This window comes from Entelurus aequoreus, linkage group LG15, assembly GCF_033978785.1.
Source record: "Entelurus aequoreus isolate RoL-2023_Sb linkage group LG15, RoL_Eaeq_v1.1, whole genome shotgun sequence".
Lineage (NCBI taxonomy): Eukaryota > Metazoa > Chordata > Actinopteri > Syngnathiformes > Syngnathidae > Entelurus > Entelurus aequoreus.
This window is the reverse complement of record NC_084745.1, coordinates 32,231,694-32,259,222: the sequence shown is the minus strand read 5'-3', so window position 1 is coordinate 32,259,222 and position 27,529 is coordinate 32,231,694. Positions and strand designations below refer to the sequence as shown.

Here is a 27,529-nt window from a genome sequence, read left to right as displayed (position 1 = left end):
CCAAAATGTGTGGTATCATCCAAAACTAATGTAAAGTATCAAACAACAGACGAATAAGTAATTATTACATTTTAACAGAAGTGTAGATAGAACATATTGAAACAGAAAATAAGCAGATATTAACAGTAAACAAACAAGTAGATGAATCATTCATTTTCTACCACTTGTCCTTAATAATTTTGACAAAATAATAGAATGATAAATGACACAATATGTTACTGCATATGTCAGCAGACTAATTAGGAGCCTTTGTTTGTTTACTTACTACTAAAAGACAAGTTGTCTAGTATGTTCACTATTTTATTTAAGGACTAAATTGCAATAATAAACATATGTTTCATGTAACCTAAGATTTTTTTATTAAAATAAAGCCAATAATGACATTTGTTGTGTTCCACTTTATTTAGAAAAGTACCGAAATACTTAATATATAAAATATTGGTATCGGGACAACACTAATACACACACACACCGAGCACCCACTGGCAGAAATGTAGATCGGCGCCTATGCATGGATAAGCCAAGCAATGTCAGCCATTAGAACGGAAATAGATGTGTTATTATTCCAAATCTGGCCAATATGTGGATGGTCGGCGGATATAATTGGAGCAGCTTGAAAATGGCACGGATGCACACTGTGTCTGATTTGGCCCAAGCAAAGGCCTACGTCTTGTTAAACGCACCACTGGACAAGACGGGCCACCCATCCACATTTGCATGCTGGAAACACACACATACGCACACACACCGAGTGACAAAACAGCAAACCTCTACACTAAAGCCGGCCTCATTACCGAGCCCGTGCAAGCAAAACTACTGCCTGTGAGCATCTCAGCTGGAATAATCGCAGTTCAAGCAGCGCACACGTCTCCGTCCTAAAGTAGCGCGCGCCGAATTGGACTTTGAAAAAAGATAAACAAGCAGCGACGACCATAAACAGTCGGAATAAACTGCGCCACTTTTAAAAGAAGATTATCCGGCGAGATAATATCGCTGAGTGGCTGAGATAATCCAGAAAATAAAATATGCATAATTTACTGTTACTAATCTCCTTTACGGGGAATAAAGCCTATTGCCAGCCTACAGTAAACAAGTCACATGGAAGGCCATCACTTACTTTTACACCGTGTCTGATTCACACTGCAGCCCTTTCCCTTTTATACTTAAGGATCAAAATATTTAGGTAATCAAATTAACATGCAAAAGCAGAATAATAAACTTGATACAGTATATAAAGAAATAGTTTAATATATGGTACACAGCAAGACGCGAATGCAAACTAGAATCTCAATATTGCACTACATTTAAGCATTATTTACATTATGGCCACATTAAAAATACAAAAAAGATAAAAAATGATGTATTGGAATTAAATCATAACATTATGATAAAAAGGCTAAAATATTATGGAATTACAGTACACAATAATATAAGAATTGGGTAACACTTTAGTACGGGGAACATATTCACCATTAATTAGTTGCTTATTAAAGTAACAAGGAGTTAATTTAGAGTTAGTTGGACACTCGGGGAACATATAAGGGTTAGGGTTAGGGTTAAGGTTAGGGTTACTAATGAGCAATGATTCTGAGGTTATTGAGGGAAGACTCTTAGTCAATGGTTTACTAGTTGTATAATAAGGCCATGCAGAATAAGGCATTAATAAGTACTTAATAATGACTAATTAAGAGCCAATATGTTACTAATTTGCATGTTAATAAGCAACTAAGTATTGTTGAATATGTTCCCCATACTAAAGTGTTACCAAAAATAGAACATATATAATGAAACAATTACAAAAATACATGATGCCGATGATGTGATTGCAATTTTGGATTATAGTACAACAATAAATTTTAAAAATGACTCAATATTGCAAATCAAAAAACACCCACATTTACATATTCATCAAATATCTAATTTATTCATTTATGATCATTATCCCTCAAAAGGGAAAACACATTTTAGTTGTGTTTATAAGAAATAGTCAATCATGTTTTTGTCAAAAAAGTTATATTAGGTGAATATAACTTGCAAGTGTACTGTAGTCATAGCAGACTGCACTGCAAAATGTATCAGGGTTGTTTATCTATTTTATGGAGGAATGTAGTTAATCATAGAACTGGCACCCAGTGTTATGAAAAAGTTTTGAATGGATAACTGACTCTGAATTGAATCATTACCCCCAAGAATCGAATTGAATCGTGTGGTGCCCAAAGATTTACAGCCCAAGTATATACACAGGGTTACAAAGGTGGCTGGAGCATATATATATATGTATATATATATATATATATGTATATATATATATATATATATATATATATATATATATATATATATACATATATATATATATATATATATATATATATACATATATATATATATACATATATATATATATATATATATATATATATATATATATATATATATATATATATATACATATATATATATATATATATATATATATATATATATATATATATATACATATATATATATATATATATATATATATATATATATATATATATACATATATATATATATATATATATATATATATATATATATATATATATATATATATAATATATATATAATATTATATATATATATATATATATATATATATATATATATATATATAATATATATATATCAATGTTCCCTCTAGTTTTTCATGTGTGTGAGCAAACGCAAACACACCTGTCCAAACCTGACTAAATAACAAGTTCAATATCCATCCATCCATCCATTTTCTACCGCTTGTCCCTTTCGAGGTCACTGGAGCCTATCTCAGCTGCATTCGGGCGGAAGGTTGGGTGCACCCTGGACAAGTCCCCACCTCATCGCAGGCCAACACAGATAGACAGACAACATTCTCTATTATTAGAATCAAATGACAGCAGTCATTTCCATGAGATTATTTTCTAATATAAGTGTTTAGGCCCACTTACAATGACAATATAAAAAAAATATGGTTTTCATGAACTGTGTACTTGTATTGTTTGTCTGGGTTGAGGTCCTTCTTTGGAAATAATTTGTACCCCTTTCAGACATTGCATTTAGTTCCCATTAAAACATTCACATGTTGCACAATGAGATGTAAGCAGGGGATCATGTGTACATTCCTGCAGCGGTGGCCGTGCCCGGGAATCATTTTTGGTGTTATAACCCCCAATTCCAACCCTTGATGCTGAGTTTTATAGTCTTTGGTATGACTCAGCCGGGGTTTGAACTCACAACCTACCGATCTCAGGGCGGACCCTTTAACCACTAGGTCACCGAATAGATGGTCAAAACAACGGCATCAGTATGTTGGAGACACGTCCCCTCAGTTTCCAACTGGCCGAGGCGCAGACATGCTAAAGGTGCATTTGATATCACAAATTTGACTTCAGAGCGTGCTTCAAACTGATCGCGGCTTGGACGATTACTTTACTTGTGGATGTGGACGTTGTGGACATGCACCACCGTCTCTTTAAGGTTCAATCAATCAATCAATCAATCAAAGTTTATTTATGTAGCCCTAAATCATGAGTGTCTCAAAGGGCTGCACAAGCCACAACGACATCCTCGGCTCAGATCCCACATCAGGCCAAGAAAAAAACTCAACCCAATGGGATGAAAATGAGAAACCTCGGTTTAGATTATTGTTAGGTATTATTTAGGTTATGAGTGTAGGGGTATAACAAGTCCGTGTGGCGCTGTAAAGACGCGACACCTGTCACCGTCGCCAGAACCTTGCCTACTTCATCCCCTCCAGGGCGCAGGAAGCCGCCAAGGTTAAAGTCTTTACAGGGAACCAAGTGGCTAACAACAAAGCGTCAGAAAGAATCCGATCTGTCAAGTTTAACCTCAGGAGTTCGTGTCCATCTATGCATGTTTCTTACACACATTATGGTTTCTACATATTCATGTTGCTTGTTGGTGTTTCTCCTTCTCTTTTCCCATCTCTCAGTCTCATCCCCTCCCTTGTTTTCACTCTCCTACGGAAGCCTGCCCATAGATAATGACATGCTCTCCCTGGATTAATTGTGAGGGACACATTAAGCAATGGTGCTGACACTCCCTGTAATTAAACCGCTCACACCGACAAGTTCATACTGGAACATTTTCTCCTCTCTTACTTCTACAACTGCTGGCCTGTCGGGGAATTAATAGTGGTGCTTCAAAAAATAATACTGTGTGGAATGGAAACTAAAAGGAGACTAAAAGGCATATTTGCTCGAATGGTGCCTTCAATAAAAATGGGAAATAAGAGATATTCCAACGTGGACGTCTGTCCACTTCCATCCATTCATTTTCTACCGCTTGTCCCTTACAGGGTTGCGGAGGTTGCTGGAGCCTATCCCAGCTGCACACGGGCGGAAGGCGGGGTACACCTTGGACAAGTCGCCACCTCATCGCAGGGCCAACACAGATAGACAGACAACATTCACACTCACATTCACACACTAGGGCCAATTTAGTGTTGCCAATCAACCTATCCCCAGGTGCATGACTTTGGAGGTGGGAGGACCACAAAGTGTTCTAAATTAAATTAACCATGATTGTCAATATGCTCAATACTAATCTATTGAGCTTATTTTTCGGACTATAAGGCACAGTTAAAATACTTAAATGTTCTCAAAACCCGACAGTGCGCCTTATAACTCGGTGCGCCTAATGTACGGAATCATTTTGGTTGTGCTTACTGACCCGAAGCTATTTTATTTGGCACATGGTGAAATGATAAGTGTGACCAGTAGATGGCAGTCACACATAAGAGATACGTGTAGACTGCAATATGACTCAAGTAAACAACAACAACATGTTATATGTTCCATTGAAAATATAGAACATTACATGCGGCGCTCAAAAATCTATCAAAATGTTTTAGTACGACTTTGGTAAGCTATGAAGCCGCACCGCTTGATGGATTGTACTGTGCTTAAACATACGAGTATTATTATGGTGTGTGTATAAGGTAAGACATTATCTGGCATTTTGTTTCGCAATATTATGGAAAAACAACTTTTGTTACCTTCTGGTACCTGCTGATTTGTATTTGGGATCTGCATAAGTCCTGAAAATGTGCTTTGTAGTCCGTGTCGACACCATAGTCGATAAGCTTCTTCTTTTTCTCTATCTTATTGTTATGGGACATTCATCCTCCGTTGTTGCCATTGCTAATATAAAGTAGTGTAAAGTTGTTACTTGTATCTGTCAGTAAACTCGCCATGAAAGCGCTAAAACATACCGGTGTAGTGAGTTTCGATTATTCACCCAAGGAACTTTAGTCATTAGAGAGTTCCGGTCAGACGGTTTTTCACGGGACACATTTCCAGCATTGTTGTTGCACGAGTGAGCCACGGATGAGGAGATGCTGCTCCGTTATTGATTTAATTAAAGTCTGAATGTCATTAAAACAGTTAGCTTCCACTCCCGTCCTTTCACGCTACACCGCTACAACACAGATGAAGGGGAGAAGACGCTGCCGAAGGTGAGCCACGTAAATAAGACCGCCCAAAACGTCGCATCCTGAAGCGACTGTCAGCAAGCGGCTTGAAGATGATCTGTAAAACATAATCTATGCAACATTTTGGCCACTGTTATGTAGACCACAAGGAAGTGTTTTCCATTTAGAAAAAAATAAATAAATACAAATATGACCCCTTTAATGCGCCCTATAATGCAGTGCATCTTTTGTATGAAAATAGACCTGACTAGACTCGCTCATTGGCAGTGCGCCTTGTAATCCGGAGCGCCCTATGATCCGGAAAATATGGTATATATACTGTATAAGGTTTATTATTAAGTTTCCCTATTGAAAATAAATAATAATTATAGTAATGATAATGATAATAAAAATATTAAACTATAATAATAATCTTATTTTAATAAAAAAAATAACAATACGTTTTATTAATAAAGAGCTTTTAAAAAGTTACTCAAAAACATTTTGCGTAATCAAAAGAAAACATGATCATAATCATAAAAGGCACATACAGTATACAAATATAACCACCAAATTATAAACATGTAAATTACCATCAAATAGGAATGAAACCTTTGAAAACAGGTTACAGGTTACAAAAGCTGCTGACATAAAAATATATGTGAAGCACCTTTTAAGAATGTATTGCATAAAAAGGATAAAAAACAAAAATAAAAAAATAGATCCTACAAAATTGTGAATCAATTAAAAATGACGTATATACAAAAAAATCAATGTGAATAATATTTTTAGCACCTTTTTATTCGTTATAGATAATAATAGACATTTTATGAAGTGAGAATATTAATCATATTGATAATAATATACAGGTTTTTTACGGTCTATGCAAAGATTAGAAAACACGTAATTGATAAACAGAACAATGACAAAACAAGTGTAAAAATAAGATGTTGCCGTCATTTTACCTCAACTTCACAAGTAATTCTAAAATCCCAAATTTCCCAGTTTTCATTAATGCAGCATTTAATAGCCAGTACATTGCATGATGCAGCATTGCAAATTGATTCACCCCTTTTTTGTTGTTAATGTATTATTATTTTTATTATTATTATTATTATTATTATTATTTAAGATGCATTTAATAAATTGTTCAATGCTTTGGCCTCAGTGAAAAGATTCCAACAGGCTAAGTTGAATATGACAACATTCAATGACCTCATTTTAGAGACAACATTTACTCAACAGTAATTCTTGCACTGGAGCTCCAGCGGTCATGTAGAGTCAACGCTCAGTTTCCCCCTAATGCGCTTTGTACTTATGTCCATAAAATGTTGCACATTGGACCCGGAGAAGAAGAATTGTGTGCAATGTGTGTTTCGTCTTCTTATCCCGTGCGCCTTAGTTGGAGCTGACCGCTGCTTTCACACGTTAGTGCTCACCAAAGTCTGTGACCTTTTCAGGAACGAGGCCGCGCGTAGCTTTTGCAGTCATTTCTCATATCGAGCTCCCTAATGCTCAGACTGTGTGGATGCTTCCTGCCCTTGCCTGCCTGCTATTGCCTCAGGCCATCGGGGCCCAAAGCGCTGCCCAGAAAAAAAAGAAAAAAAACATCCTCTGTAATAGAAGAAGCCACTTTAATGTGACATGGACATGCAGGCAAGTTAAAAAGGTTTGCATGCGTGTATGACTGTACATGCACATCCACCAATGTCATTCAAATAAACACTCAATTGGATTTTAGGTCATGCAGTGAAGCATACACACAAAACACACACACACATGCACACACATCATTGACCACAGGTTGGCCCCTCTGGTTTGACCTATGCCACCCAAAAGCACTCAGCTGGTTCTGGCCTCTCCCGGTGTTCCTGTGCTGCTGTTATGGGTTCCTGTTTGGGGAGCGCTGGGTTTTATTGTTAAGTGACAGCGGTTCCTGTGTGTTTCGTCACGGCCTGCCTCCCCCTCGGCCTGACTGACTGACCCTTCAGCTTCCTCCTCTGTTGCGTAAGGTCAACATTAACGTCTCAGGTGGCTTGGAACTCCTGGTCACTGTATGATGACCACATCAGAACCCATATTGATTGGGTGGAGTATTTGTGTCAATACGGTATTTTACAATCACTGCATACTCAATTGGGTACACCTGCCTAGTATGTGTCATGATGTGGACTGTGGCGACGCAAATTACTGCGTGGAATGTTTTCCCGAGATGCAAATGAACTGGACCGGACATGGCGTGCAGGTAAATACTGTACACGATTTAATTTATCACTCAAAAAAGGGTAGAAACAAAAGGCGCGCACAAGGCGGAGAACAAACTTGGCTATGAACAAAACTAATACTTAGACAGAAACTATGGACATGAAACAAAACTACACTTACTGTGACGTGAAAAAACAAAAACGTACGTGGCATGGCATGAAGCATAAACTATGGAATAAACAGGGCATGATAATGTCAATGTCGCCAGGACGAACAACTGAAAACGACAGGCTTAAATAATCTCTCTGATTACAAACAGGTGCGTGAGTCCAACACGTGAGACAGGTGAAACTAATAAGTTGACATGGTGACCAAACAAGGGAGCGTAAACAGGAACTAAAAGAGACCAAAAACCAAAAGGACATAACTAAACAAAACGTGACCACAGAACATGACAGTATGGCATTTACTTACTGGATTGACCTGCAGTTTTTTTGGTTTGTTTTATATTTTTTACATTGTAAAATAATAAACCTAAAATGACCAAACTTGCACAACTTTTTGATGATCTTTTTCTATTATTTACATCTCTACAGGTCATTGGTGTGTGGGAGTGACAGGAAGAAAAGCTCGAGGAGAAGAAATTTGTTAGCATGTATAAATAGTCTCTGAATATAAGACGGCATATCATATCTTTGGCAGCTTGGTCACGGATGACCATGCTAATTTACACTTTTGGGTTAGACACTTATTTCGATTTGATGTTTAATTTTTTATTGTACTTATTTTCTTTTTAATGGTACTTTATTTATTATTAATAGTTTATTGTTTTTTATTTAAATAGTTTTGTCATTCTATTTTAGTCAATTATTAGTAATATATTTTCAGTTATATTGAGTGTTGTAATGATACAATGCACTTATGTAATTATAATTTTCACATTTTAGTTTGATATATGTATATATATATATATATATATATATATATATATATATATATATATATATATATATATATATATATATATATATACTGTATATATATATACATATATATATATATATATATATATATATATATATATACACAAATAAATATTAATACTTATGCAAACAAAATATTAATATATATACATATATATAAATATATATACATATATATATATATATATATATGTATATATTACAGTACTGGTATAGTATCATGGTACTAATGAATCAAGAACAGTACTATACTCTGTTTGAAAAGTACCGGTTCCCGGGCATGACAGCGTGTCGTCACGTCGTGTCATTGCTGGTTTTGCGAGCAGAGGAGCATGTTCGGCAGCACACAATCACAGAGTACTTACAAGCAGACACAGTGTGTGGACAGAAAAGGGAGAACAGACGCATTTTGGCTTAAAAACTAAGGATAAAGGTGAAGTTATAACACTGAAAGGCCCTCAGGAAGAGGTGCTTTAAGACATGGCCAGCTAGCTAGCGGAAAACGTCCATTTGCAGTCGGCAGTGTTTTAGCTACTTTTAAATCACTAATCCTTGCCTCCATGGCGACAAATAAAGTATGTTTCTTACAAGTATCATTCCTGCAGGACGAGGAATAGCTAAACATGTTTCACTACACACCGTAGGAGGATACGATAGCTAACCGCTAACAGCAAGCTAGCACCCTGAATGTAAACAAATGCCATTGGTGGATCTACACCTGACATCCACTGTAATGATACCAAGTACAATATCGTATCTCGTCGATACTACTATAATTATATCGATATTTTTTATCGTCACAAAACCTTTTTTCCTCTTTTCAAAACTCATATTATGTTTATAAACTCAGGAAATATGTCCCTGGACACATGAGGACTTTGAATATGACCAATGTATGATCCTGTAACTACTTGGTATCGGATCGATACCTAAATTTGTGGTATCATCCAAAAATAATGTAAAGTATCAAACAACAGAAGAATAAGTGATTATTAAATTTGAACAGAAGAGTCGATAGAACATGTTACAAAAGAAAGTAACCATGTATTAACAGTAAATGAACAAGTGGATTCATAATAAATGTTTACAGTTTGTCCCTCATAATTTTGACAAAATAGAATGAGAAATGACACAATATTTTAGTGCATAGTCAGCAGACTAATTAGGAATATTTGTTTGTTTACTTACTACTAAAAGACAAGTTGTCTTGTATGTTCTCTATTTTATTTAAGGACAAAATTGTTCTTCGATTGCAATAAGAAACATGTTTAATGTACCGTAATAATTTTTTGTTCAAATAAAGCCAATAATGCAATTTTTTGTGGTACCCTTTATTTAGAAAAGTACCGAAAAGTATCTAAATACATTTTGGGACCAGTACCGGTACAACACTAATATATATCTACATATATATGCTGTATGTATGTGTATTTTATAGTTATGCAACAAGGGAATAGGTTGAATGCAGAGGGTAATTTTACCACAGCTAGTGTGTGTGTGACTATCAGTGGTAATTCAACTTTAACTTAATGCAAACACACACGATTGTCAAATTAAATCGTAACTTTTTCAATGCAACTCTATTGGATCACATACGTTGTTAGTGCTTGCTATGTGAGGATTTTCACCCAAAATATAAACGTGAATAAATATAGTTACTACATGGACACCAATCACATAGGGTTGTACGGTATACCGGTATTAGTATAGTACACCGATACTAATGAATCATTTTCGGTACGATACCGTCTCTGAAAAGTACCGGTCCAGTACTCCCCACCCCCGACCCCCTCCACTACTTGGTATCTGATTGATACCCAAATTTGTGGTATCATCCAAAACTGATGTAAAGTATCAAACAACAGAAGAATAAGTGATTATTACATTTTAACAGAAGTGTAGATAGAACATGTTAAAAGAGAAAGTAAGCAGATATTAACAGTAAATGAACAAGTAAATTAATAATTCATTTTCTACCACTTGTCCTTAATAATGTTGACAAAATAATAGAATGATTAATGACACAATATGTTACTGCATACGTCAGCAGACTAATTAGGAACCTTTGTTTGTTTACTTACTACTAAAAGACAAGTTGTCTAGTATGTTCATTATTTTATTTAAGAACTTAACTGCAATAAGAAACATGTTTAATGTACCCTAAGATTTTTTGTTAAAGTAAAGCCAATAATGCAATTTTTTTGTGGTCCCCTTTATTTAGAAAAGTACCGAAAAGTACCGCAAAGTACCGCAAAGTACCTAAATAATTTTAGTACCGGTACCGGTACCAAAATATTGGTATCGTTGCAACACTACAATCGCATCTTCACTGTCATTGATGACAGCGGCATAAATAATAAAACAGGTGAGCCTCCATCGTCAAGCTATCATAACAGCTGCAATGTGCACTGAAGGATGCCTCCCCTACAAACCACGCGGCTGTTGCAAATCACCTTGGGTGTTCCCAAATTTGCCTGCTGAGGTAATCCATTAACTAGACACACGAAGACAAACGGCACGGCGGAGTGTTGATGCAATCAGGTTGCGAAAACATCTCCGGGGCCACGGCGCCAAACCGCCTCTTAGCCATCCTCCTGCTTTCTTTTTAATCTGCCCTCTCCTTCAATTATCCCAATGTCAGCACCACCGGGAAACTTTGCGTGTGGATGAATTAGCAGCAAACGAGGTTTGCAGCGGGTAAGCCGACACTCTACTCTGTCATTGTCATAGCAGTGGCTCCGACTAAACAGTTTGCGTACCTGTTTAAGTATTACAGGTTTTAACGCCTCCCTTCTAGGTACGGTGATCCAAGGGAGGGTGACAGGAGACAATTAATAAGGTCCGCCTGCATCACTTCCTTTACATAATTAATGGGGCTCATTACTGAAGCCATCGTAGCTCTCGAGAACCCTCCGTAACTCAGAACATTACAGCATTAGAGACATTGGGGATGGGAAGATTCTTGTCCATTTTTAAGGTAAGCTTTATAAATGGGCGATATGGCCTAAAATGTGTATATGCCCCCTGTGATAACGATATACAGTCGTGGTCAAAAGTTTACATACACTTCTAAAAAACATAATGTCATGGCTGTCTTGAGTTTCCAATAATTTCTACAACTCTAATTTTTTTTTGTGATAGAGTGATTGGAGGACATACTTGTTGGTAACAAAAAAAAATCATGAAGTTTGGTTCTTTTATGAATTTATTATGAGTGTACTGAAAATGTGACCAAATCTGCTGGGTCAAAAGTATACATACAGCAATGTTAATATTTGGTTACATGTCCCTTGGCAAGTTTCACTGCAATAAGGCGCTTTTGGTAGCCATCCACAAGCTTCTGGCAAGCTTCTGGTTGAATTTTTGACCACTCCTCTTGACAAAACTAGTGCAGTTCAGCTCAATTTGTTGGTTTTCAGACATGGACTTGTTTCTTCAGCATTGTCCACACGTTTAAGTCAGGACTTTGGGAAGGCCATTCCAAAACCTTAATTCTAGCCTGATTTAGCCATTCCTTTACCACTTTCGACGTGTGTTTGGGGTCATTGTCCTGTTGGAACACCCAACTGTGCCCAAGACCCAACCTCCGGGCTGATGATTTTAGGTTGTCCTGAATAATTTGGAGGTAATCCTACTTTGTCATTGTCCCATTTACCCTCTGTAAAGCAGCAGTTCTATTGGCAGCAAAACTGGCCCAGCGCATAATACAACCACCACAATGCTTGACGGTAGTAATGGCTAACGATGCTAGCTTATTACACACCGATAGCATGTACAGAGAAGCATGAAAACACTCCTACGGACATCACACATGTACGGTTTAGTAAGTATAAACATCCATCCATCCATTTTCTACAGCTTGTCCCTTTTGTGGTCGCAGGGGGTGCTGGAGCCTATGTCAGCTGCATTTGGGCGGAAGGCGGGGTACACCCTGGACAAGTCGCCACCTCATCGCAGGGCCAACACAGATAGACAGACAACATTCACACTCACAGTTTAAGTTGTATTGTAAAACTTACAAACATTGCTTGGAGTGATGAATGGAGAATTCATACGAGTAGAAACGCTACGGACAGCTGGAAGACTGAATGGCACTGGGGATGTCCGATAATATCGGACTGCCGATATTATCGGCCGATAAATGCTTTAAAATGTAATATCGGAAATGATCGGTATTGGTTTTAAAATTATCGGTATCGGTTTCAAAAAGTAAAATGTATGACTTTTTAAAACGCTGCTGTGTACATGGACGTAGGGAGAAGTACAGAGTGCCAATAAACCTTAAAAGCACTGCCTTTGCGTGCCGGCCCAGTCACATAATATCTACAGCTTTCCACACACACAAGTGAATGTAAAGCATATTTGGTCAACAGCCATACAGGTCACACTGAGGGTGACCGTATAAACAACTTTAACACTGTTACAAATATGCGCCACACTGTGAACCCACACCAAACAAGAATGACAAACACATTTCGGGAGAACATCCGCACCGTAACACAACATAAACACAACAGAACAAATACCCAGAACCCCTTGCAGCACTAACTCTTCCGGGATGCTACAATATACACCCCCGCTACCCTCTACCCCCCCCAACCTCACCACCCCCCCCCCCCCCCCAACCCCGCCCACCTCAACCTCCTCATGCTCTCTCAGGGAGAACATGTCCCAAATTCCAAGCTGTTGTTTTGAGGCATGTTAAAAAAAATAATGCACTTTGTGACTTCAATAATAAATATGGCAGTGCCATGTGGCCATTTTTTTCCATAACTTGAGTTAGAGTTTGAGTTTATTTCGAACATGCAAGCATACAACATGATACATCACAATTTCCAGTTTCTCTTTTCAACATGTTCAAAAAGGAGTAGGAAGAAGCAGAGCTTATTTAATCCTACCCCTTTTCTTTACATAACAGTTGCTGAAACTTTTTTATTCACTTCCTGTTCTCAATGTATTCACAATAAACTCCATAGGTAATCACAATAAAAATAAATAAATAAATAATAGTAAGAGTTTTATAATAATAATTGGTGAAGAAAGTCATATTTCATATGATGAGATAAGTAAGATTACTTTAAGAATGAATGAATGGATGGATGAAATAAATTGAGAATGTTTGTCATGGTTCTTCTTCTTTGTACTTTGTAAACACTTTAAGTTTGAAGAGTTTCTTGAAGTGTATCATATTAGTACATTATTTGATTGCTTTGCTTAATCCACTCCATAATTTAATTCCACATACTGATATACTGAAGGTCTTAAGTGTTGTGCGTGCGTACAAATGTTTTAAATTACATTTTTCTCTAAGGTTATATTTCTCCTCTTTTGTTGAGAAGAATTGTTGTATATTCTTGGGTAGCAGGTTATAGTTTGCTTTGTGCATAATTTTAGCTGTTTGCAAATTCACTATGTCGTGGAATTTCAGTATTTTTGATTCAATAAATAAAGGATTTGTATGTTCTCTATATCCAACATTATGTATTATTCTAACTGATCTTTTTTGTAACACCGTTAATGAATGAAGTGTACTTTTGTAATTATGTCCCCATATTTCTACACAGTAGCTCAGATATGGTAACACTAGTGAGCAGTAGAGAATATGAAGGGATTTTTTGTCTAGAACATGTTTTGCTTTATTCATTATTGACGTGTTTCTTGCAACTTTATGTTGTATATTTTTTACGTGAGATTTCCAGTTCAATTTATCATCAATCATTATACCTAGAAATTTGGTTTCATTTACTCTTTCAATTTCTATTCCGTCTATTTGTATTTGTGTTTGACTTTCTCTTCTACTGTTACCAAATAGCATTATTTTAGTTTTACTAAGATTCAAACCATCTTTTTAATTTGTTCATTTCTTCTGTTATTATTTGTATTATCTCCTGTGTGTTCTCTCCTGAACAAAACGCTGTTGTATCATCCGCAAATAATACTAACTTTAAATCTTTTGTAACTTTACAAATGTCATTTATATAGAGATTGAATAATTTAGGTCCTAGTATTGATCCCTGAGGTACACCACAGGATATATTTAGCGTTGTAGACGTGTGTTCGCCTAGCTTCACGTATTGTTTCCTGTTCGTTAGATAACTTCTTATCCAGTTTAATACTAACCCTCTGATGCCATATCGTTCTAGTTTTTTGATTAAAATATTGTGATTAATTGTGTCAAATGCTTTAGTTAGATCCATAAAAACTGCTGCTGCACATTTTTTACTGTCTATTGCATTGGTAATTTCTTCTGTAATTTCAATTAAAGCCATTGAAGTTGAGACATTAGCTCTGTATCCATATTGGTTCTCTTCGAGTATTCTATTCTTATCTATGAAACTCTCTAATCTGTTATTAAACAGTTTTTCAATGATTTTAGAAAATTGTGGAAGTAAAGAAACAGGTCTATAATTTGTAAATTGATGTTTGTCTCCAGTCTTATAAATTGGTGCAACTTTAGCTATTTTCATTTTGTTTGGGAATGTACCTGTTTGAAATGATAGATTACTAATATACATTAATGGTCCTGAGATCTCTTCTATAACCGTTTTTATCGTTTCCATATCAATTCCGTTACAATCAGTTGAAGTCTTAGATTTACATTTTTTTGCAATTGTAACTATTTCCTCCTGTGTCACATTACTGAGGAACATGGAGTTGGGATTTCGCTCTATGGTATCATTATAGTCCTCAATTGGAACTGGGTCTGGAATCCTTTCTTCCAATTTTGGTCCAATATTTACAAAATAATTATGGAAGCTTTCAACTACTTCCTTTATGTTGTCATTTTTTTTTTTCCCGTCTAAAAAGTATTGAGGGTAGTCCCTCTTTGTGCCATTTTTAATAATGCTATTGAGGATGCCCCATGTTGCTCTCATATTATTTTTGTTCCTGTCCAATAATTCACTGTAATATTCTTTTCTACATGATCGTAGTATGTCTGTTAACTTGTTTTTATACTTTTTGTACTTAATTTCTGCCTCTATAGTTATTTGTGCTATAAATTGTCTATATAGTGTATTATTCTTCTTACAAGCATTTTTTAATCCTTTTGTCATCCATGGTTGATTATTCTTTCTCTGTTTATTACTGAGTTGTATCCATGGACAATGTTTGTCATAAAGTATTATGAAGTTGTTTAAGAAATGTTCATATGCTTCATCAACCTCTTTTTCCTTGTACACATTGTCCCAATCTTGCTTTTGTAGCTCAATTTTGAAAGCAGTCATCCTCTTCTCTGTGCACAGTCTTCGAAATGTCCTTTTGTCTTCCATGTTCTTCTTGTAGTTTCCATCATATATTGTAAAAACTGGCAGATGATCACTAACGTCGGTTATAAGTAGACCACTTGTAGTGTTATTATCAAAATCATTGATAAAAATATTATCAATAAGCGTGGCACTGTGTCCTGTGATTCTGCTTGGCTTTGTGATTTTTGGATATAAACTGATGCTGTACATTGTATCAATGAAGTCATGAATAGACTTTTGCTTGTTAGGGTTCAATAAGTCAATATTAAAGTCACCACATAAGAACATTATTCTTTGACCATTATCCATGTAAGTAGCCTTGATCCATTCTTCAAATGTTTCTATACTTGACTTAGGTGATCTATATATACAACTGATGAAAATGTTTTTGCTTTTTTCCTGACATATTTCAATGGTTATACATTCTAAGACATTATCTATAGCAAATGACATGTTTTTTACCACTTTGTAGTTCAGGTTCTTCATCACGTACACAGCTACTCCTCCTCCATTTTTGTTGGTTCTGTTGATGTAGTTTAGTTCATATCCCTCCAGATCAAAATCTATTCCTTTTTTATCATCAATCCATGTTTCTGTGACAGCAATCACTTTGAATGGTTCGTTGATGTGTTCCAAAAAGTTCTTAATGTTGTTGTAGTTTGCATACAAGCTTCTGCTATTAAAATGAATAATTGACAATTTGTTATCGCATGTAACTGTTAGGATCCGCTGCTCGGATCACAGTTTGGTTACAGTTTAGTGTCACATGTGTTTTGTTTCTGTTGCCATGACTGCAGATTTTACTCACCTGCCTCTGATCAGCGTTCGGGACGCGCACCTGTTGCCCGAGCACTGATCAGAGGGCTATTTAGTCTTTGCCCGGGCCTCACTCGGCCTGGCTTCCTAGTTTGTTCTCATGCAACAAGTTACGACCACTTTGCTTCCTGCCATCTCTCATGCTAGATTATTTTGCTTGCTAGCTCCCATGCTAGTCGTTTTTGTTTTTTCTGTCTGATTTGTGAAAATAAATCATTTTTCTACCTGCAAGCTGTGTCCGAGCCCGTCTGCATCATTGGGAGAACACCACCGCACCTCGATGCGACCAGGTCGTAACAGTAGGAAGCCAGCTCCTGTGACGATCGGTCACTTCATTTCTGTTTGTCTCCTTGGTTTTTGTATTACTTCCGGTCAGTGCTCTTATTTTGTTAAATTTCCTGTTCCGCGGAGCACTGTTTTCTCTTCACCTGCCGTTGATTGGCAGCCGGTCCACACCTGCTGCCAATCAGCGTATGTCTATTTATGTTTTCTCTCGAGCACTCCTCAGTGCTCGATGATAGACTTCTATGTTTGGAACAACTCTGCAAGACTGCTTTATTTTCTGTTTATGTTAATTAAAATCATCTTACCTGCACATCCTCCTCCTGGTTCTCGCATCTTGGGGACACACAAACTGCAGCCATGCGAGTTCCTAACAGTATCATCGAGCCAGAATGCTGTGTCCTCGCGAGAACCCCTGTCGGCGACGCACAGCCGACGTTCTGGACCGCACAATTCATAGAGGACTTGAAAGCCAGGTTTGTGCGGTCCCAGCCCACAGCAGGCTCGGACCTTCTCCCTCCGCCTCGACCGCCGGTTCCGGCTCTCCGACCGGCGCGGCCACCGCCGCCTTCCCTCCTCCCGGCTAGGCCGCCGGCTCCGGCTCTCCGACCGGCGCGGCCACCGCCGCCATCTTCCCCGTCGCCTGCTGTGTGTCCTGTCCCGGCTCCACGGCAATCGCCTGTGCCGGCGCGTCGACCTCCGGTTCCCACACCGCGTCGCACGCCGGTCGCAGCCCCGCGTCTTACGCCGGTCGCGGCGCCACAACGACCAACACCGGCTGAGCGCCCAGCACCCGTTCCTGCTCCAAGGCAGCTTCCAGCAGCTGCACCACGGCTGCTATCCCTTCCAGCACCCGCTCGTCCTGCCAGTCCGGCGAAGGCTCCAGTGGAGCCTTCCATGATGTCCCTCCTGGCCTCCTGCTGGGACTCGGCGAGGGACGTGTCTTTTTCCCTCCTCCTGGCCCCCTACCGCCCGTCCCTGGTTTTCGCACCGGGGGACATCAACAACCCGGAACTCCTTCTCCCTGTGGTGGACGGCGTCTGGCATCCGCCTACTGGAGGGGGGGCTACTACCAGCAGCAGTGCAGCCAAGCACACGCCGCTGTCATCCCCGCCATCGTCTCCTCCCACGGAGACATCATCGCCGCCACCTTCATCTTCCCAGGCGCGCCTTCCCACGGCGCAGACATCTTCCGCGTCACCGGCGGGACACTGCACGGTGCCGCCATCGAAGACTCCTCCCATGGCGCTGTCGTCATCGTCGCCGCCGGCTGGGCGACCTCCTCATCCGCCAAAGACGCGGCGGTGTTATGGACTTCCTCCGCGCTGTCTGCTGCGATCTGCAGAACCTGCGTTTGGACCTTTGCAGCTGTTGGTGCTCAGGTACCACGAGCTTCCGCCTCGCCCGCCTCGCCAGCCTCGCCAGCGGCGGCGGCGTTCCATTCGCCGCCGCCACCTGACCCTTCCCCGGTGGATTCGGGGACACGTGGCCTGGCGACCCACCACCAAGTCACCCCCCCGCCCGCCCTTGACTCGTGAACTATTGCTTTTTTTTTTGGGGTTCCAGTTGTTTTTTTTGTTTTCAAGGGACATCTGGAATCTGTCCTTTTAGGGGGGGGTACTGTTAGGATCCGCTGCTCGGATCACAGTTTGGTTACAGTTTAGTGTCACGTGTGTTTTGTTTCTGTTGCCATGACTGCAGATTTTACTCACCTGCCTCTGATCAGCGTTCGGGACGCGCACCTGTTGCCCGAGCACTGATCAGAGGGCTATTTAGTCTTTGCCCGGGCCTCACTCGGCCTGGCTTCCTAGTTTGTTCTCATGCAACAAGTTACGACCACTTTGCTTCCTGCCATCTCTCATGCTAGATTATTTTGCTTGCTAGCTCCCATGCTAGTCGTTTTTGTTTTTTCTGTCTGATTTGTGAAAATAAATCATTTTTCTACCTGCAAGCTGTGTCCGAGCCCGTCTGCATCATTGGGAGAACACCACCGCACCTCGATGCGACCAGGTCGTAACAGTAATGTTGCTATTATATTGATCATCTGTATAATAAAAACAATTATTACTGATGTGGGAGAAAAAATTTGTATCTGGATCTATATCATTTTCCAAATCCTGGTTTTTGTAATCTTTGTTGCAGAAATTTTTTAGTTCCATATTTTCTTGTTCAACAATCTTTGATGTTGTTTCAATAATCTCTATAAGTGTAGGTGGATGCAATCCTGAATGTAGGTCCTCTTGTTTAGTCGTCCCTTGGAACATAGTAGTGTCGATGCTGAATTTGGGTGTTTGTTTTCTGTCAGAGTCCATTATCATCGTTGTTTTGGTAGCTATGTAAACTTTAAAAATTGTCCGGGTCCTTGATGTCATGGACAACAATTACTCTTGCTTCTGGACCTCCATTCAGCTTGATGTAGATTTTACAGTTGGCGCTCCAAGTTCCCTGGATTTTTCCTTGCTTTCTCAAGTCGCGTGCTTTCTTGGCGATTCCAGCATTGCGTTTTGTGAGATGCTCATTCATGTACACATTTGTTCCCTTCAGCTTCTTTCCCTGTCTCAGCAATGCCATTTTAGATTTTCTGTTTACGAGTTTCACGAGCACGACTGGAGTGGCGTTGTTGTTTCTTCCGTTCAGTGGGATGCATGTTTCGATGGTATTAATGTCAATTTCAATTTCCTTTGATTGCAGAAAGTTGACCACTTGCTGTTCTGCTGAGACCATATCCATTTCATCTGGTTCACCTTCATTATTCACAGCTTTCGCATAGGATCTTGGTTTAATTCGGTGCCCAGTCACGATGATATCATTCATTCGTTTGTCCTGATCCATTTCATCTATGATATTCCTCAACATGTTGTTGTCTTCTTGAAGGGTCTTCATTCGTTTGCTCATTTCAGTGGCTTCAATATTTCTTCTGTTGTTCTGAGATTGCAGATTTTCTATATTTTCCTGCAGACTTTTCACATCTTGTTTGTGTTCTGTTGTTACTTTTCTGAGATACTTTCAATTCTTTCATTTCTTCTTTCATTTCTTTCATTTCTTTCATTTCTTTTTTCATTTCTTTCATTTCTTCTTTCATTTATTTCATTTATTTCATTTCTTTTTTCATTTCTTTCATTTCTTCTTTCATTTCTTCTTTCATTTCTTCAAGTTTTTGTAGTATCACATCTTGATTCCCATCATGTCCTGTGTCCAACTTCAAATCTTGTTCCCAGTTGTGTTCTGTAACAGCTGACTCCGAAGGTTTCGGGATTTCAATCTTTCCTTTACCTTTTCGCATCGCGGCAGTCACTGACGTCACTGCCTCTTGCTTGTGTCTTAACGACAGTTGCTTCTTTAGCGACTTGCGGCACTTTAACTTGTTTTTTCCAACAATTCCGTATCTTGCGCCGTTCAGAGATGAATTTGAGGTGTCAGCCTGTCAACTCATATCACTGCGACGTCGGGATCACTTTAAAACAGCTGTAAACTCGCCGTAGCTTTTGGTTGCTAGGCAACCGCTTTGAACTGCGGCAAGGCGCCTTTGGCTTGAGGCTAACGGCTCTCCCAACTCGCCTTCTTTCAGCGTATCAGTGCCTCTCAACTGACCAAAATCAGATTGAAGATGCCAGGGTACTCTCCTGTGGCTGTGATCGCAAATCAGTGGTCAAAATCTTCAGATTTAACAAAAAACTCCGGTAGCAAGAGCGGAGCCTTTCTCTTTTGCGTCCTTTCTCATTGACAGGAAGTGACAATGAGAAAGGACGTTGATTTATTTTGGAAAACATTGTTACATTGTTTAATGCATCCAGCGGAGCATCACAACAAAATTAGGCATAATAATGTGTTAATTCCACGGCTGTATATATCGGTATCGGTTGATATCGGAATCGGTAATTAAGAGTTGGACAATACCGGAATATCGGATATCGGCAAAAAAGACATTATCGGACATCTCTAAATGGCACTTCTACTTCCGGTTGAAAAGACTAAATGGAAGGACACTGAAGCACCTTCAGTGAGCAAACTCGTCTAAAAGATGGCACCATAGCAGAAACAATGACACACCTTATCAGTGTGTTTGCTTGTTTTTTTTTGTTGTTGTTTTTTTAAACAGCTATTGCATTATGGTCATCAGCAAAGTCAAATTCATAGATTAGTTGCACTGTTTTATAAGCCGCAGCGTCAAAATCATTGGAAAAAAGTAGGGGTTTATAATCCCTAATTTACGGTAATAACATTTAAAATGGTTATAAATCCATCTTCATGTAATTGAGGGAAATTTGACCCCCAAGCAAAACATCTTCAATGTGAGGGGAATCATTCACTACAAGTTCTTGCCACAGGGCCAGACCATCAACCAGCACGTCTCTACAAAGAGGTCTTGCTGCATTTTTTTTTTGTTCAGTGTGCAAAAAAAGAGGCGTAAGTTGTGGCTGACAATGCCTTGGGAAGAATATTGCCTTGTGATTGTTTTCCTCTTTCCCAAGCTCAATGGTGTTATCAAGGTGGACTTGTTTGGAGGACGTTGTGAACTATGGAAGAATCCCCCCAGAATAAATGTCAGAGAAGGCTGGGAATGTGCATGATACTACTTTTACTTCAAAGAGGGAAAACCGTATGTTGTAGTTTGGATTGGAAATATTACTTTCGTGACACCACACTTTGTAGTACTTGATGGATAAACCCCTGTTGGCGAGATGAGATATTTCTAGTAGTTGGTCATCAGAGTTGCACACATCTCAGAACAGAATTTGATTTTTTGTCTAAATTCTCTCTAAATCTGGTAAGACTTTGAGGCTGTCACTTGGCATCTCAAGGTTTCAGGTCCCGTACAAGGACTCTCTATAGGATTTTTTTCTGATAATGACTGGAAACATGACTTCAAGATGCAGAGATGGCAGACGGCAACCCTGCCTCACCCTAATGATGAAAAACGAGGCTGTCACGGTTGTGCATGGTTCCGATTGGCGTGAACCCAGGATTCAGAGACAGGAGGCGAAGAGTGGCTCAGAAGGTCATTTCATTAAATAAGTATAGGCAGAGGAAAATAATATAGGTTGGACAAACAGCAACGTGAGTTATACACACCTAACAGTGAACCAGCATTGAGCAGGCGACACTGGTAAATAAACCCTCCTGATTGCCAATCAGGAACAGGTGAGGAGAATAGCGCTCCGATCACTGCAGAACAAACCAAAACAGGAAGTGGAACTAAAATAAGATTGCTAGAAAAGAAGAAACACTGAACATAGGAAACCAAAGGAAAGGTGAAGCAACACAAAGTAGTTCTAAATAGTATGCATATAGAATACAAACAAACAATGAACAAGTGTCATTAATAAGGCAATGCTGGCAGACAAACCCTCCTGATTTGCAATCAGGGGCAGGGAAATCTCCTGATTGCCAACCAGGAACAGGTGAGGAGACCAGCACTCTGAATTAGAGGTGAAAACTTTGCAGGACATACAGCACAAGAACTGAAAATGGGTACAGCAAAATAAAATTGCTGGACAGGAAATAATACCAAAACAGGAAAAAACAACAAAAGTATGTTGTCTCTTTTGCTGTTTTTTTATTTTTTATTTTATTATATTTTTTCTTTTGTTTTCTTTCACTGTTTATATAAATCTTCCATAGCAATTATGGACTGACTGATTGGTACACTTGGGGCCAAGTTAATATTACTCACACTGTTGGTCTTGCACTAAACATGATAAGTAAACAAGCACTGAAACATATAAAATGTAAGCCCAAAATATAAACATTATTCTTTTACCTGTTTTTTGTTAGCTAAAATGGCATAAAGGTGTTTGGCCGTCCCTTGGTTAAAACGTGTATCCTGTTCAATACCTTTCTAAATGTTCCCAGTATAGTAAAAGTAGACACAGAGACCCCGGTTTTTTCTTTTCCCTCATCCCTCCTTTCAAATCTCAGCCAGCTAATGAAGGCCTTGTGGCCGACTCTTATTAAAAATTTCGCCCTTGCCTCTCATATTAATTGGGTTCATAATAAGAAAAGCGGCGGATTCATTATTTAATTGCAGGGGCACATTTGGAATGCAGTTTCTGAAATGTATTTTTAATGAAAAACACTACATCCTGACCTAATCATATCAACCCTATTCTATCTAATTAGGGATGCAAAAAATCATTAGAGTTGCAAAATATTAGTTTCAGCTCTTGTCGGGCGGCTCCTTTGCCTTTTTTTATATTTATATATTTTTTCCCTGTGCGTGATGAATAGGTAATGAGAGGGGAAAGTGACAAAAATAATTGCACATTGGCAAATTATTCCAATAAAGATATGTTTTTAAACAAGTGCAATAACCCACCGTTAAATGACATACAGATTGTGTTAATATGTAATGCTAAATTAGAGACAATAGGGTTTTTCTTACTTTTTTTTATTTGTATTTCCTTCAGCTGTAATTGTTGATTATGAATAGAATTTGCAATAATACCGGTTGGGTTAAGGTTAAAATGCTGCACAGTTTGACTAGAAACAAGTACCTACATGAATGCTTACTGTATATCAGAAATTTTTGAAGGCGTATGTGCAAAGAGCAAAAGGGAGTTAATAAAGATGAAGAGCATGTGTCGCTACAAATCCTCCAGACTAAATTAAAGAGGGGCCTGGCCAAGTTCTATTTCCCTTATCTCGACAAGTCACATTTTCACTCGCTTTGCAAAGATTTGACATCGGCCGTGTGGGCTTGGCGCTAATACAACTCTCACTCCTGTGTTGTCGCCGTTGACCCCAAGCCTGGCTGTCAAACAGGCGGGAGTCTCAGTCCTCATTTCACGGAGACCGATATTTATGCAAAGTGTGTGACATTGACTTGCCCAGCGCACGTTGAGATAAAGGTGTAGCATATCCATCAGTCTTTTTTATTTATTTCTATAACAAATAATATGATTGAAATATCACTGGATTATGGTTTTCACACACTAACCAGGCGGCCTCCTAGTTGGGTTTCTGTTTTGGTAATTATCCTCTGCTAATTACAATGAAACTAAATACCTCTGAGATGAGTTCCCAGCTTTTTGAAATGTAACTAAAGAAAATGCAATCATTTAAAATTAAACGAGTCTATGCATTGCCATAATTTCCAGACTATTAGTCGCTACTTTTTTCCCAGGCTTTATACAATACTGTGGATAATTTATGTATTTTTCTAGGTTCACATAAATTATGTCGCTTCAATTTAGGATCACGGTGGACCAATGCAATAGTTTACGTAAAATCAAACGCACAATCACAATCATTCAGTCAGCCATTTAGTGCGTTATGGACTCACCCTTGTCATGAAAAAGAAGCAACAAAATGCACACGACGCAGCCCCAATGGCAAAGATAATCGACCAAGACCATCAAAAAAGGAAACAATAGCTGCACTGAACGTAAATCCACCATCACTACCAGGCCAAGATAGGCCGGAGGAGGAAGAGAAGGATGAAGAAGATCAGGCTCAATGACTTTTCTCGTAGGTTTGTCGTGTTCAGGCACTGTCTTTTGTTAAATTTGTGAATGTTCACTAACGTTTGTGTAAATATTTCATGTTTTATTGTGCACATCTGCAGCTTACAGACTTGTGCGCCCAATATATGTACAAAATATAATTATATGGGTGCGGCCTATATTTTTGGTGCACTCTAAAGTCCCTAAATTACGGTATATTAGACTATATACTGTATTTGCTTGCAACGCTTCTAATCCTGAACCGCTGCACACAAACGGGTGAAAATGTGTCCAAACGTGCACCTCTACTGTTTCCTGTGCTATTATTTTTGTGACAAATTCATTAACACCAAAAATGTAATTGACTTGAAATTTCTCACACAGCTCAATACGCACTCGACAAAACTCTTCCTGTAACTTTGACGTTTTTATACAAATCACCACTACATTTTTGGGGACTAAGAAGCACATGTGTGTGCAATTTGAGCAGGGTTGGTTTAAAAAAACATGTCTTTGCAAGGGCACCGGCATGACTTTGCAACTAATAAGTCATTGTGCATTGTCTGATTTGCATACATTATTAACGGTATCCGCGTTACATGTATGCTAGCATGTTTTCCTTTTTTTTTTAATACATCTCAGGATGGGTACTGAATTCGGTACTGTTTTAGGCACTGACCGAAATATGTCGATACTGCCAGGTATCGGTTTGCGTAAAATCTAATTAAGTAAGTTTGCTCAAGACGTCACGTCCAGTTGTAGACTAAACATCGGTAAAAATACTTGGCGAGGAAACAATCACTCAAGCAGCACTCAGGGCAGACTCAGTCAAATTTCTTCTCGATAATGTTGCAATTTGCAATGCAAACAAAGCAAGTACGCCGAATAGAAAACACTCAAACGTACAGTACGCTTGATTAATGGTCAATTTACATTAGCTTTGCCACATGCATGCTACTGATTAGCATCATCAATTTTACTTGGGATGAACTACCAATGCAATTTACATGTAATACATGTAGTAGCCTGGATTTACACTGCATGGTTGAAGTTACACAATTTAGTTTAAACAAAAGGGGCAGATTAGACCAGTGTTTTTCAACTTTTTGAGCCAAGACACATTTTTTTCATTGAAGAAATCCGGAGAGAAACACTGCCAGCAGAAAACATTTAAAAATGAAACTCAGCAGCTGATATTAACAATAAAAAGTTGTTCTCACAAGTGTTGGATATGAATTCAAACCATAACCAAACATGCATCACTATAGCTCTTGTCTCTAAGTACTGTCACAACCTGTCACATCACACCGTGACTTATTTGGAGTATTTTGGTGTCTTTCTCTGTGTAGTGTTTTAGTTCTTGTCTTGCGCTCCTATTTTGGTGACTTTTCCTGTTTTGTTGGTATTTTCCTGTAGCAGTTTCATGTCTTCCTTAAGCGCTATTCCCCGCACCCGCTTTGTTTTAGCAATCAAGACTATTTAAGTTGTCGCTGTCCTTCTTTGTGTGGATATTGTTGATTGTCATGTCATATTCGGTTGTACTTTGTGGACGCCGTCTGCTCCACACGCTGTAAGTCTTTGCTGTCGTCCAGCATTCTGTTTTTGTTTACTTTGCAGCCGTTCAGTTTAACTTTAGTTTTGCATAGCCTTCCGTAAGCTTCAATGCCTTTTCTTAGGGGCACTCACCTTTTGTTTATTTTTGGTTTGAGCATAAGATACCCTTTTACCTGCACGCAGCCTCCCGCTGTCGTCAAGTATTACATGGTTACTCAACAACTGCACATTTGCGGATTATAATTACTAGTTTGCAAAGAATATTTTTAACCCAAATAGGTGAAATTACATCATCTCCCACGGCACACCAGACTGTATCTCACGGTACACTAGTGAAAAACACTGGATTAGACAACCAAACAACACACCCATGGTGAATCAAAACACACCCATGGTAAATCAATACTACAGCATACAGCATTAAATATGGTCTCAATATGGGACAATAGAGGTACAAAGACCAGTAAATAATAAATACAAATTAACCACATTGAGAGTGATATTGATCCATGCTTGTAATTGATACTGTCCCTAGTTATGTCATATAAAAGTGACAATTAGTCCAATTAATCAACAAAGGGTTAAAGATGAGGATTTTCTGGGGAGCCACAAGAAGAGACTTGCTTACCTTGCGCCTCTCGCCATTAAAACCCCTCCATTGCTCCGCCTTCTTGACAATGTAGCTAAGCTCCTGATTGGACAGCTCCAAGTCCTGTGGTAGAAAGTAAGTCCCCTCCTTGGCGGTGAGCCTCTGGAAGACGTCCAGAATGCGGCCGTCGTTGTGAAATCTAGAAGGAGTGGAAAAGAAGAAGTCAAAACCATGTGGGAGTGGAAGCAGGAGGGATGCCAGCCTGAATCACTGTCTCTCCTGGGGTCACGTGGGGTCAAATACCTTAGCGAGACAAAACAAGCCGGGTATCGTGTTGTTTTGCTGTCACCATGGCTTTTTTTTTTTTTTTTGGACAAGACACAATGGCGAATACACGGATAAAGTGCAAACGGAATCAGATACATCGGCTCGTTGTGTAGGAAGCACTTTGTTGTGTTTGTTTGTTTGATGCATCTGGTCATGTGTGGGAGTCCAATCCTGAGATGTTCCCGCTTCACTTTCACTGTGAGTCACATGGCGAAAGCAGACGCCGTATTGATCCATAATACAAAGTGTTTCTTTTACACATGGATGCATGCAGCCAACCTTTAAAAAGGAATCAGCATGTCTGAATAAAAAAAAAAAAAAGAAAAAAAGAAAAACAGCATTGGCTGACCATCAAAACCAACCGACCTTGCACCCTTCCATAGAGATTGTAGTCTGTCAGAGGGTAATCAACTCTCACATTCACACAACATGAAGGAAATAGGGATTTATGCATGGAAGTGTTGCTCGGCTTTGAACCCAGCATCATGCCCTGTCCCTCCTGGGATGGACATGTTTGTAGTACCCACTACTATTTTCAGGCTATACTTGAATCACTCTTCAGATTCATTTATGCCGACTTTTGCAAAAAAAGGACATCCATAGCTTTGCATCTTTATGCTTCAAAACGCAGT

General features: G+C 38.8%; 1 protein-coding gene across 1 annotated transcript in view; it reads right to left on the bottom strand.

Annotated features, from left to right (window-relative positions):
- ofcc1 (orofacial cleft 1 candidate 1) overlaps positions 1 to 27,529 on the bottom strand; it is a 261,434-nt gene that overhangs the window by 69,270 nt on the left and 164,635 nt on the right. The window contains exon 21 of the mRNA XM_062021233.1: positions 26,610 to 26,769. Coding sequence (XP_061877217.1) covers positions 26,610 to 26,769 — 160 coding nt within the window. The remainder of the gene's footprint in view (positions 1 to 26,609; positions 26,770 to 27,529) is intronic.